The 16,155-nt window shown below is 31.1% G+C and overlaps 1 protein-coding gene across 3 annotated transcripts; it reads left to right on the top strand.

The window, feature by feature from the left end:
• Nucleotides 1–1,381: 1,381 nt before the first annotated feature.
• Nucleotides 1,382–15,555, top strand: LOC110025371 (ubiquitin-fold modifier 1). 3 transcript variants are annotated; one of them, XM_020725821.1, is made up of 4 exons: nucleotides 1,382–1,559; nucleotides 1,687–1,784; nucleotides 11,451–11,483; nucleotides 15,335–15,555. In XM_020725821.1, exons 1-4 carry the CDS (start codon nucleotides 1,387–1,389, stop codon nucleotides 15,406–15,408), a joined length of 378 nt encoding a protein of 125 aa, XP_020581480.1. In that variant the 5' UTR covers nucleotides 1,382–1,386; the 3' UTR covers nucleotides 15,409–15,555. The 3 variants fall into 3 exon arrangements, with proteins under 3 accessions (XP_020581480.1, XP_020581477.1, XP_020581479.1); XM_020725818.1 differs by having other exon boundaries at nucleotides 15,315–15,555; XM_020725820.1 differs by lacking the exon at nucleotides 15,335–15,555 and adding an exon at nucleotides 14,666–14,757.
• Nucleotides 15,556–16,155: the final 600 nt, after the last annotated feature.

The following is a 16,155-nucleotide window of genomic DNA, read 5'->3' as shown; positions in this document are numbered from 1 at the left end:
CGTGTTCGGCTCGTTAAGCAAATTAGCCGAGCACGAGCTGGCTCAGCTCTTGTTCCGCTCGTTTACACCCCTAAATATAAACATGAAAATGAACCACACAATATATTGATTTTACTGATTATTTTTTAGGTAATTTAAAGATTTAATTGCTACGCGAGTAGATATTATAATTTTGTTATTTGATATCTAAATATATTAACTTATGTGGTATGCATGCAAATCTTTCTTTTTCTCTCCTTCTCTCTTTTTTACCATTTGTGCACTCCATGAGATAGAAAATGATGATTCTATAATTTTGTATTTGTATTAAATAAATTTCACATAAATTATTTTATATAATTTGCATCTAAACTATTAAAATGCTTACAAAGTAAGACCCCTACTAATATATGAAGATGGAGTAAATGTGAACCCTAAGAAGCTCATATCATTTTGGATTGAGCAAGAAGACACCAAAACATAGACCTTATTGGAGGTTAGGCTATTGTGTTGGGTCGATTCTCTTTTTAGTGGTTGAATCAGATGTTTTTTTTTTTTTTTTTGTCTCTTTTACAGTTAAATGACATGTGTTTGGATCATCTGATTATCTTTTTATCTGCCTCGTGGTTTTGTTGGTTTCAGCTTTGTCAGCTTGGTTCGAATGGCTTCACTCGGTAGATCAAGTGAGCCCACGATCTTGTAACAGTAGGCTAGCTGGATCGCTTTAAGATCACTGCACTTTTTTTTTATGGCCATTGATATGCATGCAAGTGTTTTTTGTTTTTTGTTTTGGTTGCGCACTTGCATGAGATAAAAATGATGATCTGAGCACATGTATGGTATTTGTATTAATCTGAGATAATTTTTTTTATATAATTTTCAGCTAGACTATTAAAAATGCTTACCAAATATGACCACTACTAATATATGAAGAATTCACTACAAATGGAGTAAAAGTGACGTTTAATTAGTTGTATTTACAGTTTGTGAAATCATATTATTTAATTTTTAACACTAAATTTGATTATTTTATGTTATTATTATTCATATGATGGGAATCGTACGCCTGGACACGCCCGGACGATGGTTCAGATGCAGCAATGACATTGTGGATTGCATGGTGGCCCATTCAAACCCTTGTTCGGACGTGCAATCGTCACTTGTAATAATTTCTCCATGTAATGAGATGTGAAATAATTGCCTAAACTAAATTCAGCCTCAATTAGATTATCCTAATTATAAATTATTATTTTTGCAAGAAAAGGAACTTTAACCCCACATTTCAACAATCATAAAATTTATGTATATTTCAAGATAACATAGAAAATTTTCTTTTAAGAGAGATTATGAATGTTACAATATTATTTCAATACTAGTTAATTTAAAATATTGTTGGGTCCACGTGCGATGCACGTGATTGAACACAAAGATGCCTTCATTTCAGTTTCAGGTTTCTTCCGTCTCCGGTGGTTTTTCTTTCGTTTCTTTTCATCGTCAGCGGCGATGGCTTCGTCAACAACCGGCGGCAAGGTGTCTTTCAAGGTCATCCTGACGTCGGATCCCAAGCTTCCCTTCAAAGTGTAAACGATTTTTTTTTTTTTTTGTTTGTTTTTTGTTTGGTTCCAGTCCAAGCTTTAACTTTTTTGTTGATTAGCTAGGGTTTCGTTTCTCCCGTTTTGTTTTAATACTGTTATTGCTCCAATTCAGATTTAGCGTGCCAGAGGCGGCTCCCTTTACGGCCGTGCTGAAATTCGCCGCCGAGGAGTTCAAAGTACCTCCGCAGACCAGTGCCATAATCACCAATGGTATGAATTATTGTAGAAGTTTGTATTTTGTGTACGGATGGGAGTCGTTTAATAAAATTGTCTTTTTGGATGGAGACCACTTTTGCTTTGTTTTTTGTGATCGTAGAATGAAATTATTTACATGCATCTGATGGGATTCGATGTATTGCCGCTTTAGGCATATGCATTTATTGATGTTTAAATTTAATCCTGGTTTATCAAAGTCGTTGGTATATCAAAATGTTCGATTAACACTTGTAGGTATACCAATTTTTATTACTTTATGTTAATGTAAAAGAAATATTATGATGATTATTTGAATGACTGTTTTGGTACAACTAGGATTTTATTCATGCAGAATCTTGTAAATCCGGAATCAGTAAATCCCAGAGGCATTATTTCCTGAAAACTGTTTGAGATGATAGATGTTAGATCTCATTAATTCCTAATAAACTGTTTGACACACAATTTTTAGATTTAGGACCTATATGAAGTAGAAGAAAAGTCAAGGTGAGGAGAAGTGATATAAAAGTCTTAAATCCTACTTGGCTAGGGATCTATTTACTTAATGCGAAACTACTTTGAAATGAGAGAAAATGGGATTTAAGAACATAGAGGAATTTATGTGCTAAAAAAACTATTTGATAAGAGATACCCTAAATCGTAGCTAAATTTTGGCTATAACTAACAATTAAATAGTCGCTTAAATAATGATTTCAACTTAATAATGAAAACAAGCCTTCACTTAACCCATAATTCCAATATTGTCCTCGCTTCCCCTTTGCAAACACTATTATTCACCCTTGCCCCTTGTCCTTTTATCTACCATCCTTTGGTTAATTTCTTATCATTGCCCATCAAAACCTTTTACCATATTCTCATGCAATGTTTGCAATTTCTATTGAGTTTTAATAATTTTTTTTTGTTATTAAGGATGTTGGATTCAAAATTGTTTATAGATCATAGAAAAAAATTTACTAGCACTTGGATTGAAAAGACAAGGAAAAAAATAAGAGAAATGAGAAGATTAAGATTATGAAACTCTCATATTTTAATACAATTGGTTCAAGTACTAAAAATTTTATAATTCATAACCTCGACTCTCCCCATGGTCCCCCTATTTATAGTTTTGGAGCGGGGTCTGAGTGTTATAAGATAATCTATATATTGAGTTACACATAAAAAAGTGCATAACAAGGCTCATTTTTCACTTATTGTAAAATATATGAAGCATGTAGTTTGATTGCACTAGATTTTAGTACTTTGACTTGTAGCAGATTTATACAGAAGAAATTGTTGATCTTTTTTATTAAATTGATGACTTAGCGAGTAGTTTATGAATTTGAGTGACCTAATCTTGGACGAGCATGCTTGGACTTTGATGAATAAATTCTTACACTATGGCGAATTCATCTCGAATTCAACAATTTCACTATTGCAACAAATTCATGTTAGCCTACTCGAGTTCATACTGGCTGGAAAGAATTCATTTTGTTTTAGGCAAATTCATATTGGTCATGAGGAGTTCCAAGTGTCTTAGTTCATGTTTTTGAATTTATATTTAGTTGTATATTTACTTCTTCAATTTTCTTATATCCTTGGAGTGTAATTGCAAGAAGATTAAGAAAATAATAATTATTATTATAATATTTTCTCTTACATACCAATATCATTGCTTTGCTCTTCAATTCTCTGAAGAGAAATTTACCACAGCTTGCAAAGTTTATTATTCACTCCAACTTTGAAAAATTAGTTAGTAAAAAATTACAAACACACACACACACATAAACGTTCTAGAGTGCACAAGAAAAATTATCAGCAAGTTTAATTATACTGTTAGTATTGAGCATTGATTTCGACATTAATTTGTCATTTTGCCGTCGTTGATATTGTCAACAATCTATAAATTGGGATAATATGTTACATATATTTAAAGTTCACTAGCCAAATTCTTCTTTTTTCTCGGGCATGGAAACTCTAGTTCCAAGACAATCATTTCTAAGGAGAAGATCAAAATTTCAATAGATTCTATAGCTGTTAGTTTTCTTAAGTGGGGTAAAAAGGATACCTTTGATATATATCGAACACAATTTTTTTTTTTCCTTGTAAGTTTCTATAAAGTCAGCCTTCTCCTTTAAAAGTTTTGGAGTTGCCAATTTAAAGGAGGGAAGCAGGCCTAACAGGCCATCCATTTATGACTTCACAAAGAAAAATGTATTTTTTTCCAATATCTTAATTTTTTAAGCATCTAATTTTTGTGCATTTACGTGACAAGAATTGAACCATTCTTGGAAGCTTTTGTAATGAACATTAAGTAAAAGAGATTTATAGTACTTTATTTGATGTTCCCATAGATAAATGATGAAGGTATCTGCACTAGCAAATTGGTTATTATTTTTGTAGATACTATGCCATAGCATCGAATAATTGATTCTATTTTAGGAAAAAAATGGGAAGTTGTTGCCCAGGGTGAAATGGGTCTTTGTAAAAGTATAATGCATTCTCACTCAATGTATTAGAAAACTCATTGGCTTTTGGAATTCACACACCGAAACCTTTATCGATCTCACATTTCTTTATTAGCGATTTGATATTGTTTTAAGAGAACAGTGAAGTGCATTCCCAATTTAATGATACAAAATTATTTGTGTAAATAAGGAATGCCTGTGCATTATTTGGTTAAAATAAAAAAATTAAATCGAAATGAGCTCATTTGGTTGATTCATTTTGATTTAAAAAAAAAGATTTTGTTTTCAAACCTTGGTTATTTATTGTTGGTTTAGTTTTGTTGTTTATTTAACCAGATAAATTATATTAATCTATATGCTTGAAGCAACCAATCCATTACGGGTTACAAAATTAACTCCAATTATAATAATATTAGATTTTGCTGTAGCGCATGATTTGTTATTGTTAATATTCTATTAAAAAAGAGAGTTGAACATATTATTAATTATAAAAATGGATCTAATAAAATACAAATTGATTATTTTCTTATGAGAAGAAGAGATTGTCAAGAATTTAAAGATTGTAAAGTCATTCCAAATGAGAATTTAAATGTCTGACAAAGATTATTAATTATTGATTTTAAGATGAAAATTTTAAAATAAAGAAGGTTAGGGTCATTAAATTATATAATGACACCTAAAAGACACACAAATAATATTATTTTTATGAGTAAACTTCAATATTTCAAAATTTGGGATGTTTATGAAGAAACAAAATGAAGAAACAAATTCTATGTGAGATAAACTAACAAACACTATTAAACAAGTGACAAAAGATTTTCTTACAGAATCAAAAAGAAATTTTTTTATAAATAGAAATAGTTGATGGTGGAATAGTATTGTGCAAGAAAAGATAAAATATAAGAAATTATATTATAAAAATTAGCTTAAATGTAAAAACTTAGAGAACTGGAAAAAATATAAAATAACCCGTTGGGAGTCTAAGAGAACAAACTTTGATGCTAAAAATTTGGCTTTTAATGATTTTTATAATAGATTAAATACTACGTCGGTGAAAAATATATGTATAAACTAGTCAAACAAAGAGAAAAGTAAAACAAAGTTTTAACTCAAGTGTATTAAAAATAAAAATTAAAAGTGTTTTTCTTAAAAAAAAATATTCAGCTCTTAGAATAAAATATTCAATATACATGGGTGAGCTTTTTGATAAACTTTTCAATGAAGTTTCTGAAAATAAAATCGATCTTAGTGATTTTAGTATCGTTAATAATAATAAAATGTTTCATTTTTACCATCGTATTAGTAAAAGAAGAAGTTGAGGAGACTTTAAAGAAAATCAACGGTGGAAAATCTGTAGGATCTGATGATATCCCAATTGAAGTTTGAACCTATGAAGGAGATTTGGGTGTTTCTTGGCTTACTAAACTCTTTAATATTATTTTAAAAACTAAAAAGATATTAGAAGAGTGGAAAAAATAATATTTTGGTCCCCATTTTTAAGAATAAAGGAATGCACAGGAGTGTGCAAATTTTAAAGGAATTAAATTGATGTGTCATACTTTAAAATTATAAGAGAGGGTAATTGAACATAGGTTAAGACTTATTACAATGATTTCTAATAATCTATTTGGATATCGAACAGGTCTACTATAGAAGCTATTCATTTATTGAAAGGTTTGATGGAAAAATGCAGAGAGAATAAGGAGGATCTACATATGATTTTTATTGATTTAGAAAAAAGCTTACGATAAGGTTCCAAAAGATATTCTTTGGAGAGTTATAGAAAAGAAATGTGTTGATATGACTTAACTTCAAGTCATTAAAGATATGTATACTAGAACTGTTACTTGTGTTTGAATAGGAGGATTGACCAAATATTTGCCTATTTCAGTTGGATTACATCTAAGACTTATGGATGCTCTTATTGGACATTTAAAGGAGGATGTACCTTAGTGTATGCTTTTCGTTTTTTATCCTTCGTGTGGATAAGACTAGAGAAAGAGCTTAGGAAAACTTGAATTATGGAAGTCTAAATTGGAGTCTAAAAGCCTTCATTTGAGTAGAACTAAAATTAAATACATGGAATGAAATTTTAGTACTAGTAGCTCTAGCGACGAACTTGTAACTATAGGTGATCAAATTATTAAAAGGTGTGAACGATGTAGATATCTCGGGTCTATTGTTCAAAGTGATGGTGACATAGATGGGGATGCTATTAGTAGAATTCAAGTAGGTTGGTTGAAGTGGAGGAATGCTACGGGCCTATTGTGTGATAAAAATGCACCGCTTAGACTGAAAGGAAAATTTTTTAAGATGGTGGTGAGACTTGCAATGCTCTATGGTGCAGAATGTTGACATTTAAAAGAGAATCATATAATTAAGTTAAGTTGCTGAGATTAGGGCTATCGAAAAAGCTCGTTGTTCACGAAAAACTCGTATTCGGCTCGTTAAGTAGCTCGTGTTCTGTTTATTCGTTAAGTAAACGAGCCAAACACAAACAGGCCGAACACAAAAACAATTTGTTCGTTCGTGTTCGAGGGCATAAATGAGGAAGCGAGATCAACATGAGGATGAGAGATTCTCATGAATCTCGCCCATTGGTCATTCAAAATACACATTTTGCTTCCGGTGCTACCCTTATTTTTTTACTCAGCTGTCTTAGATGGTTATTGATGACTTAACATTGGTCTCTTCCTTCTTCTTTGACACGGCTAGGTATTTTTAACTAATTGGCTAATCAACAATAGTTCATTTATGTTACAAAGGTTTTTAACAAAGATAGTCGCCATAGACCAAATCAAGTTGAGCCCCTTCTCACCCAGGGTTGATCCTCACGATCATCTCCACCTCCCCCAACTCTTCGTGTATGGTGGAGAACATTCTCACGAGTTCAACCCATGTCTCCTTGCTGCCAGTTAAGCTGTGGATCACCATTGGCCTATAAAAGACCCCCATGACCTTTTGGTTGTCTCTAATTGGCCAAGGCACTTTATGACAATCTTTTGGTTTATTTAGATTTTGTGATTATTTTAACATAGCTCGATCATGTGTCTACTCAAAAGTTCATATGAAATATTTGCTTAATCTCTTGGTTTGTCCTCATCATTGTTCTATGCTCCTTTGGAATTGCATTTTAGAGTCAAAACAACAAAAATATATATGAAAAAAAGTTACAAGCTCAACTCTTGAAATAATGACATAATGCACTTCTATTTCACAACTAGAATTTTAAAGCCCCGTTTAAATCAAATTACACTTTGGTTCGGTTAGTTCAATTTTATCAATAGATTTTTTGGTCTGGTTTTTGGATTTCAAATTTTAGATGCAATCAGTATGACCAATTTATAAATTGATTCATCGAAGGTGACTGAATGCGGCTGACTGAATTGAATGAAATAAATATAATTTTTAAGCAAAAATATATCATTTTATGATTTATTATCACTATTTATGACATTTTTGGTAGGAATTTCACAGGAGAAGAAATGTGTAAAAATTAAAGAATATAAATCGTGCCTAAGTGTTCTATCAAGCAGCAAGGTGATATTGTTCATAATTGATAATAGCCAAAGAAATAAAGGGTATGCTTGGGCGCTGATCAACTGGCATTGTGGAGCTAAAGATGAAGATGTTGTCCAGGCGCTATTTAATCAATACTATGGTTCTAGACATTTGAACAAATTGCTCAAAAACCTGATAGCTCAACGCCATCAAGCTAGTTTACGGTTCAGTAATGCCCAAAAAAAAAAAAAAGCAAAAATGAATTTCAAGCCATGACATTTTTTGAAGCACTTTAGCTCCATAAGGAGCAAAAATCAGCTTAAATCATAGAGAATTCAATGCCTCGATGCTAAAGCCTAGAGTTGCAACGCTACATGCATTGCCTTGCTGCCACATGAGGCAATGCTATGGTGCGACGACTTGAAAGATTCAATTCTAAAGCAGTTGCTGAGCTGGTTGAGGAAGCTATAGAATGACTAGCAGGAATTATGATATGGAGTCACATTTTGGGAGGGGAGAGATTAAGAAAGTGTTCTAGTGTACTAGCGAGTGTGAGAGTGACTTAAGTAGGGGTGCTGGAAAGAGAGCACTTGTGAAAAACTAAGGAGGATGAAGAGGAGAAGAAATCAAAAGTTACGAACTTCTTCTTTTCGGGTTTATTTTCTCCAACATTTTGTATCTTTTTAGTAAATCTGAAATGTTCACTCTTTCTATTTGTGCTTTATTTTTCAGAAATATGAATTAAGTCATAAAAATTTACATTTATGATTAATCCTTACTGTTCTTGTGGAAACTTAATTTGATTATGTTAACTGTTTTATGGTTGTTAGTTTCTCTCCAAATTTCATTATGTACTGGTAGTATACAAATTTTGAATTTAGTGTGATTCATTGATATTGATAGGTTCATGGAAGAATAGTTAGGGAAAATTATCTATATATATATATATATATCTAATTTAGAGAGACTGATTATGCTTTCTAATTTTTGTCATAGATTAGAAGATAGATATGCTCTTGATTTACGATTAAAATGATCTAGAAATATAATTTAACAATTGCTAGAAATTAGTATAGATGAATTATAAATCCAAAGTTTTCTCTCTCATATTTTTAAGTCTAATTTAATCAAGTACTTAGATTGTAGTTTTATAATATCTTGAAATCATTAAACAAGTTTTTGGGTAATACTAAATTAGTAATTAACTTATAAAAATTTTTAATTGAGATCCTCGCAGTAATAATATTTTACTATCTTATATTATTTGTGCGGCACGTGTATTTTTGTATATCGTTTTAGCCGGGCAATGCATACCCTGACCTTTGACATATTCTAAATTCTTAAAATTTTAGAGGAAATTTAAGAGAGATAGAAATTAGTATGATGAATTATAAATCCAAGTTTTTCTCTCTCATATTCTTAAATCTAATTTAATCAAGTATTTAGATTGTAGTTTTATAATATGTTGAAATCATTAAACAAAAATTTGGGTAATACTAAACTAGTAATTAACTTATAAAAAATTTCAATTGAGATCCTCGTGGGAATAATACTTTACTATCTTATATTATTTATGCGGCACGTGTATTTTTGTATGTGGTTTTAGCCTTGCAATGCATACCCTCGCCTTCGACATATTTTAAATTCTTAAAATTTTAGAGGGAATTTAAGAGAGAAAAGAGAAAGTTTGAAATAAATTGATTTAAAATTATTTATAGAAGAGGAAAATGAAGTTTGAACAGTTGTGCCATCATTCATCAAATTGAAATCATTAAATTTAATTTGATTACATGAGATTCTGAAATGACAAGTCACATAATTAATTATTTAAAATATTAATGGTGCATTACATGTAGTTTATGTTACAAGTAAGTTAATTCAGCACAAGTACTTGTTGCTGATGCATTCTTAAATTTGGCAATTAATGAATTCGCCACTTCCATTAATAAAGCTTGAACTATTGGATTAGAAATCACCTCTTCAGAAAGGAAGCTTTTACAGGTTAAAATGTCTAACTATAAATTCGGCATCACTAATTAAGTCGTCCACTTATGCGGAATTCATCTTTATCCACAGCATTATCCTTTCCTTCTACAAGCTATTAAATACAATCTGTTGTCCTTAGTGACATCGTTGTAGAAGACTTTTAGCTATTAGCAAATGTTGTAAATTTTTTTCACTGAGATTTCAATACGAATTGTTTTTGATTCACCAATGAGTTAATCTCAATAAACCTCTAGATTGTCCTTAGGTTATTAAATGGGAATACTATTTAGAGGCCTATTGCTGTTTTCTTTAAAGCCTCATGGTTGATAGCAGGATTTACTATATTTTTTGGATTGCCTATTGGAACAAGGCTAGGCATATGAAAATCATGCCTCCTTAACCGAGGATCTCAAAAACATTACCATTAACTATTAATGCAAACAAGGCATGATTTTTTTGCCAATTTCTACACGTTTATGCCTGTCAAATTCAAATTTATTGGTTGTAAACTTTTGGCCTTTCTTTTATAAGAATCATATTGAATAAAGGATATCATAACCTCAAAAACCTAACTTGAAACTTAGACATATTAACAAGTAAAATAATAACAAAATTCACAGTTATGGCAATCAATGATACATTCTATAGTGCATTAACTCAAAACACCACTAGTCGTCCATATAATTAGAAAGTTCATATAAAATCTGCATAATCTTTTCAAAATTGACGGTATAAGGAAATTACACTGGCTTCCTAATTATTGAAGATGATCAGTTCATTTTTTTCACACAATCATCAATGCTCCAAAGCTAAATCTTGAAACCCTTCAAACCATAGTGAAAGATGGCTGATAAAATCAATCAATTTACCCTCGATCAAAGAAAACAATTCATAGGGTAAGCACAGCATAGGATGAAGTCAACAAATTCTAGGAAAAGATATCTAGGAGAGAGGCCTACGGCTACAATTGGTGTTAACGCCTTGGAGAATTCATTTAATGATGGAAGGGTTAACGATGGCAAGGTATTCAAAACTCGTTGGATTTTTCATTTCCAATTATTTCATCCTTGTTTGGAATAGTCTTTCAAGTTATCTTGTATTGTTTCCTTGGAAATCTTGCTGATCAAGAGATTCTTTCGTTCTAAATTTATTATACTCTCTCTCTACTCATGAAGATTGATTGGAGAAGGTTTAAGGTTCTTTGACAACCACTTATGGCATTAAGAACAATATTTGAGGGTTTGAAGAGAGGGAAAGAGACGAAAGTAGGTAGGGGATAGAGGAGGTATTTGGACAATTATATAGAGATTTTGGCAGTGTGATGCTCTTCCAACTTTGATAAAGAAAATGGTTAAAGTCTTGGGTTAGTTATCTCTTCTAATCTTAGAGTGTGGTAATAAGAATTGCCTGAGTGACATATTAGTAAGAAGGTATAGATTAGGTCGGGGTACATGTTATTGAAAACTAGTTTGATATGCTAAATTTTTTTAGGGTGGCAACTAATAAAATTGTCCTTTTAATTATCAGATTCAAGGTCTATGCATGACTTTTTTTATTTTGGCTATTCATTTTTTTCCCCTCAAGTTCCAAGCACCATATTGGAAGAAACCTGTTTGCTGCCTTGTAATGTAATCGTTAATGTTAAGTATTTTTATGTTTCTAGGTGGAAAAATTTCATGCAATCGTTTGTCCTTTTCACTGTTTACTCTAATGGTTTTTCATTTTTGTGCAGATGGCGTTGGGATCAATCCTCAGCAAAATGCGGGTATGCCTCAATGGCCTTCATTCTTTTTTTCATAATTTACTAGGAGATTTATGTCTCTAGGTTTTAGTTTCATTTGTTTCTTGTGCTACTTCAATATCTAAAGGTGGCTATAGTTGTTTATGTTCTTTTTGTCAATCATGCATTCATCCACCAAAGCATTTGGCCCTGTGGCGTTGATGTCACTGAAAACATAAATCTTCATGAACATCACTTTTTATTAAATCTAAATTGTAATTGGATAGATTGATTCATATTTTCCTCACTATTTGTTAGTGATATTGCTTATTATGCTTATGCTTATGGTAAACTATATTTAAATTGTATAAGTAGTTTACTTAAGAGTAGGCCACCAAACTTCTCATGAGGGCATAGCTTTTGAGCGAAGCTAGTACTTGGGCAAAAAAGTGCCTAGTGATTATATCGTACCAAGTGAATAACATTTAGTTTTTGAGGTAAGCTGTATAATTTTAGACAATTTATTTTATATGGTTGTAACAAAGAAGCTTTTGATCATCAAGTTGAATTTGTACGAATATTAAGATGATTACCTGAAAATTATAGATAAATTAAATAAATAATTATATCAATGACCTGAAAAATAGAGCCCATTGAACATAAACGTATTTATATTGAATAGGTGACTTCCTCAGTATAGGAGATAAACACATAAGGTGGTGATTAAATTAATGTGAAAGAATTAGGTTTGAAAGGTGCGGAGCAAAGATGATGATTGTGTTGCCTAGAAGTGACTTTTGCAAACCAAAATACACACTTGACACTCAACAATACTCAATGAATGGGGATTCATGAAATTGATTCAAAACAATCAGGATAAGGCAAATGGCAATGATGATGAGTCAACCAAGAAACAAAGACTGATTCAAATATTCAAAAATTCCAATGATTTCTTCTTTTCATGAATTTATTTATTTTCTTAACCTTTGTTGATTTGACAAGTATTTTAATTAATTGTCCTACAAATCTTGTTCAAATGTTTACACAATTTGAAGAGAAGAAATATGAAAATAGATACAAATCTTAAATAGGAGGGGGGGAGAGATGGAGGAAATGAGAAACGGAAAATGCGGGAGATAGGGAGAGAGGGAGAGAGCAGAAATTTTTAGCTTGAATCTAATTCAATCCTTAGGTCCAATTACATTCTAGGGCCTAACATTATTTTATGTTTGGTTTTTTTTAAATAAAAATAGAATACTTAAAACTTTTTTTTTGGGAATGTCATTGAAGATAATTGAGTTCTCACATTTCATTTTCATTAAAATTAATTAAATGAAATTAGCATACACTAAATAATAGGGAGTTTTTTTTGTTTTAAACAATTTAAATGCAAACATATAGGATAATGTGCTAGCATCGCTTACAAGATATAAACTTACATATTTATAGAAGAAAATATTTAAGATATAATTCAATATTTGAGTAATTAATTGATTCTTTTGAGAAGTAATTTTTATAAATCGTTTTAGTTCAGTTATTTCTAGTTCTGGGTTGCACAACTAGCATTACTTGCCCGTTATATGATATATATTTTAGCTTTTAGGAACTGAAATTGAACCATGACATGTGAGAATTGACTCAAATTGATCTCATTAGATATTTTTGCACGCCTTAGTTTCAATATAATGTTTGATTAGATGTTGCTTTGGTTGAAATAATTGCTTCTTTGGGCATGAATGTTTCCCTGCATAAATTGGATTTATATTTATTATGTCACTTATCTTATTATTTTGAAGTTATAGACAAGTTATTTTGGTGATAAGCAACATAAGAAGGCGAGCGATCTTTTTTGTAGCGGTAGGGTGATCAATGATAGTGTCACAGTTCTTTGTTTTGTTAGGAAGCCTTAGTTTCAAAAGGCGTGTGCTATAATTTGTGAAATATGGCTGGTTGGAAACCATTAGTTTCTATAGCTTTGTCGAGTTCTCTACTTGCATTTGCCCAATTTAGACTTATTCTGCCCTTGTGGTTTACAAAACAGGATGCTATAGTTTTTGGTGTTAACTGTGCTAGATCAACCTGTATGCTTTACGATGATACTTTTAACACTAATATTTATCCCAAAGATTTGCTTCATGCTTATATTGTTAATGTATGAATTTGTTTTGGAATTATTCTCTTGACAGGGATGAGCTTTGAGAGTTAATTTAAACTAGCAAACTAAAACTTTTGCAATTTAATTATTTCTATGGTTTTTGCTCAAAATTTTTTACATGTTTGTTTAAACTTAATTGCCGCATCTATCTATTTTCTGTAGTTTAAGAATGTAATTTAAAACTTCAATTCTATTTCTTAGAAGTAAAATTGGTTATAGAATAATTTTTATTTTTATTTTTTTTTGTTTATTGCCTCTTTTGTTTACGTATTCTTTTTGTTATTGCCTCTTTTGTCATAACCATCAACCATGAATGATTTTTTTTCTACATAAAACAACATGGGCGTTGCCTAAATATAACCCCATGAGAATTTTTTATTCTCCATTTTGATTTTATTTTCATTGAATAAGCTTTAATCCATATTGTTTATTGTATAGAATCCTTTCTGATTGTGCATTACAATAAGTTTTGTTTTTTTGCTTGTATTCAATGTGGCATTGAGAGCTAAAAGAAATGCTTTAGTTCACTTGGATTGGGTTATTTTTTAACAAATGTTTCCTTTAACATCCGGTTGATGGATACTATAATTTTCTTGACCAATATCAAGAAATATCTTTAAATCAATTATGAAATACACACATGAATTTACTGAACAATATATGGTTCGTTCTTTTAAAGCGTATAGGGAACTACTTTTAGATTTGTTGACTTCTCCAGCTGAAAATTGATTCAATAAGAATTCAGATCAAATGAATGAAAGATGAAGATGTGAAAACTGAAGATAAGCCTCCCTTGAGCACAGTTGAGATACTTTAATGAACTTGTATCAGATGGATAAGAAACCGGACTGATTGGGACAGCAATAAATGAAGAAAAGGAAGAAAGCAAACAAGACTTTAAAAACAGAAGGAATCATTCTAAAATAAAGAATCACTTTTTAAAAGGAAATTAATGTCCGCTCTTTTAACAAAGTATCATCCGGCTGCCCTAACAATTCTAAATGGACCATCGCAAAATATTCTTCTTGATTAGCTGTGTTTAATCTCTGTTAATTTCAAATTTAATATGTAGGCGGAGGAAGGCTGTTATTCTCGAGCACTCTCCACTTTCTCAAGTTTGCTCATCTTTATCTTCATGTATTCCCTTAACACTACCACTGTGTGTATATGAGGTGGGACTTTTCTCCCTCCTAAAAGAATCCTATGCTCTCTCTCTCTCTCTCTCTCTCTCTCTCTTCTTTTCAAATATAATCTTCCAATTCAAAATCATACTATTTTTTATGATTTACAATGTAAGATTTATATGGTGATCAAATTTTATCAAGTTTTTATCATGATTTATATGGTCAAATGCAAGGGATTATAAGCAACAGCTATACTTGATTCCATGTCATTTAAAATTCTTTACATTAAGATGATTATGAAATTTTGTATGCATTTGGTTAATTACTAAATAAATGATCTTAAAAAGTACGAAAAGAAGTGATTTTGACCTTATATTTAAAGGCCCTACTGGCAATTTATTTTTAATCTGGGTGGATAATTATAACATTCCTCTTATGATTGTAGTTTCATGTTGGAGTTCAAAGCATTGTTTCCCTTTTATTTTTCTCATTAATAACGTGGCTTAAGTTTGTTTTTCTTCTCATTACCTTTAATTTGTGTTTCATGACAACATTTATTGCCTCCTGCACCATTGTTCTGGTAATAATTTTGTGCAGTATTTGGCCGTTGGATGCAGGCAATGTATTTCTCAAACATGGTTCTGAGCTGCGCCTCATACCTCGTGACAGAGTTGGAGCTTCGTCAGCATAAAACATCAGTTATTCAATTTTTACTAGACTGGAATGCTTTCTTTCTTGATTAAGCTTAATTATGCGCATTACTCGAAGTTCACTTTGATATTACATTATTGTTTTGGGGAATATAATTTAGTTATTGATAATTTTCTCTCTAACGATGACCACATTGTTCACTTCGATTCATTTATGATCATGAATAATATCTTTTAATGTTCATTAACCAAGTCCAAAGTTCATTAACAAATTTGTTAATAACTCAATAATATTACTTATTTAAGATGAAACTGCAAATCTACCTTAATGTGGTTATGTGTGAATATTATTCTTTTCATATTAAATTATTTTTTACCTGCATGTGCTGATTGGTAGTATTGAGTTGGTATTCACCTGAAAACAACCTAATATCAAGCGAATAACATAGCTAATTCACACGTATTATTTTTACCAAGAAGACAGGACAAGAGTTGGGAGTTGACGTGGAAATGAGGGAGGATATGTGTTTGTCATGTAAGACATACACAGAGCTGCGTACGTCCGGTAGGTTACATGGAAGGTATTGAGGGTTATATCTTTGTTATACCCATTGTAATCTCTCTGTAACTAGTAAGTTTTGTGCTTCTGTTTTCATATATTTCTAAGTTACAGGTAAGTTACTGGGAGGTTATAGAGATATAACGCGGATATAACCCTCAATACTCTCTATGTAACCTACCTGACATACACAGCGCTACGTACGTCTTGCACACACAAATATTTTTCA

The sequence above is a fragment of the Phalaenopsis equestris genome, unplaced genomic scaffold (assembly GCF_001263595.1).
Source record: "Phalaenopsis equestris unplaced genomic scaffold, ASM126359v1 Scaffold000297, whole genome shotgun sequence".
Lineage (NCBI taxonomy): Eukaryota > Viridiplantae > Streptophyta > Magnoliopsida > Asparagales > Orchidaceae > Phalaenopsis > Phalaenopsis equestris.
Note: the sequence above shows the minus strand (reverse complement) of the source record. Positions and strands in the feature narration are given on the sequence as shown.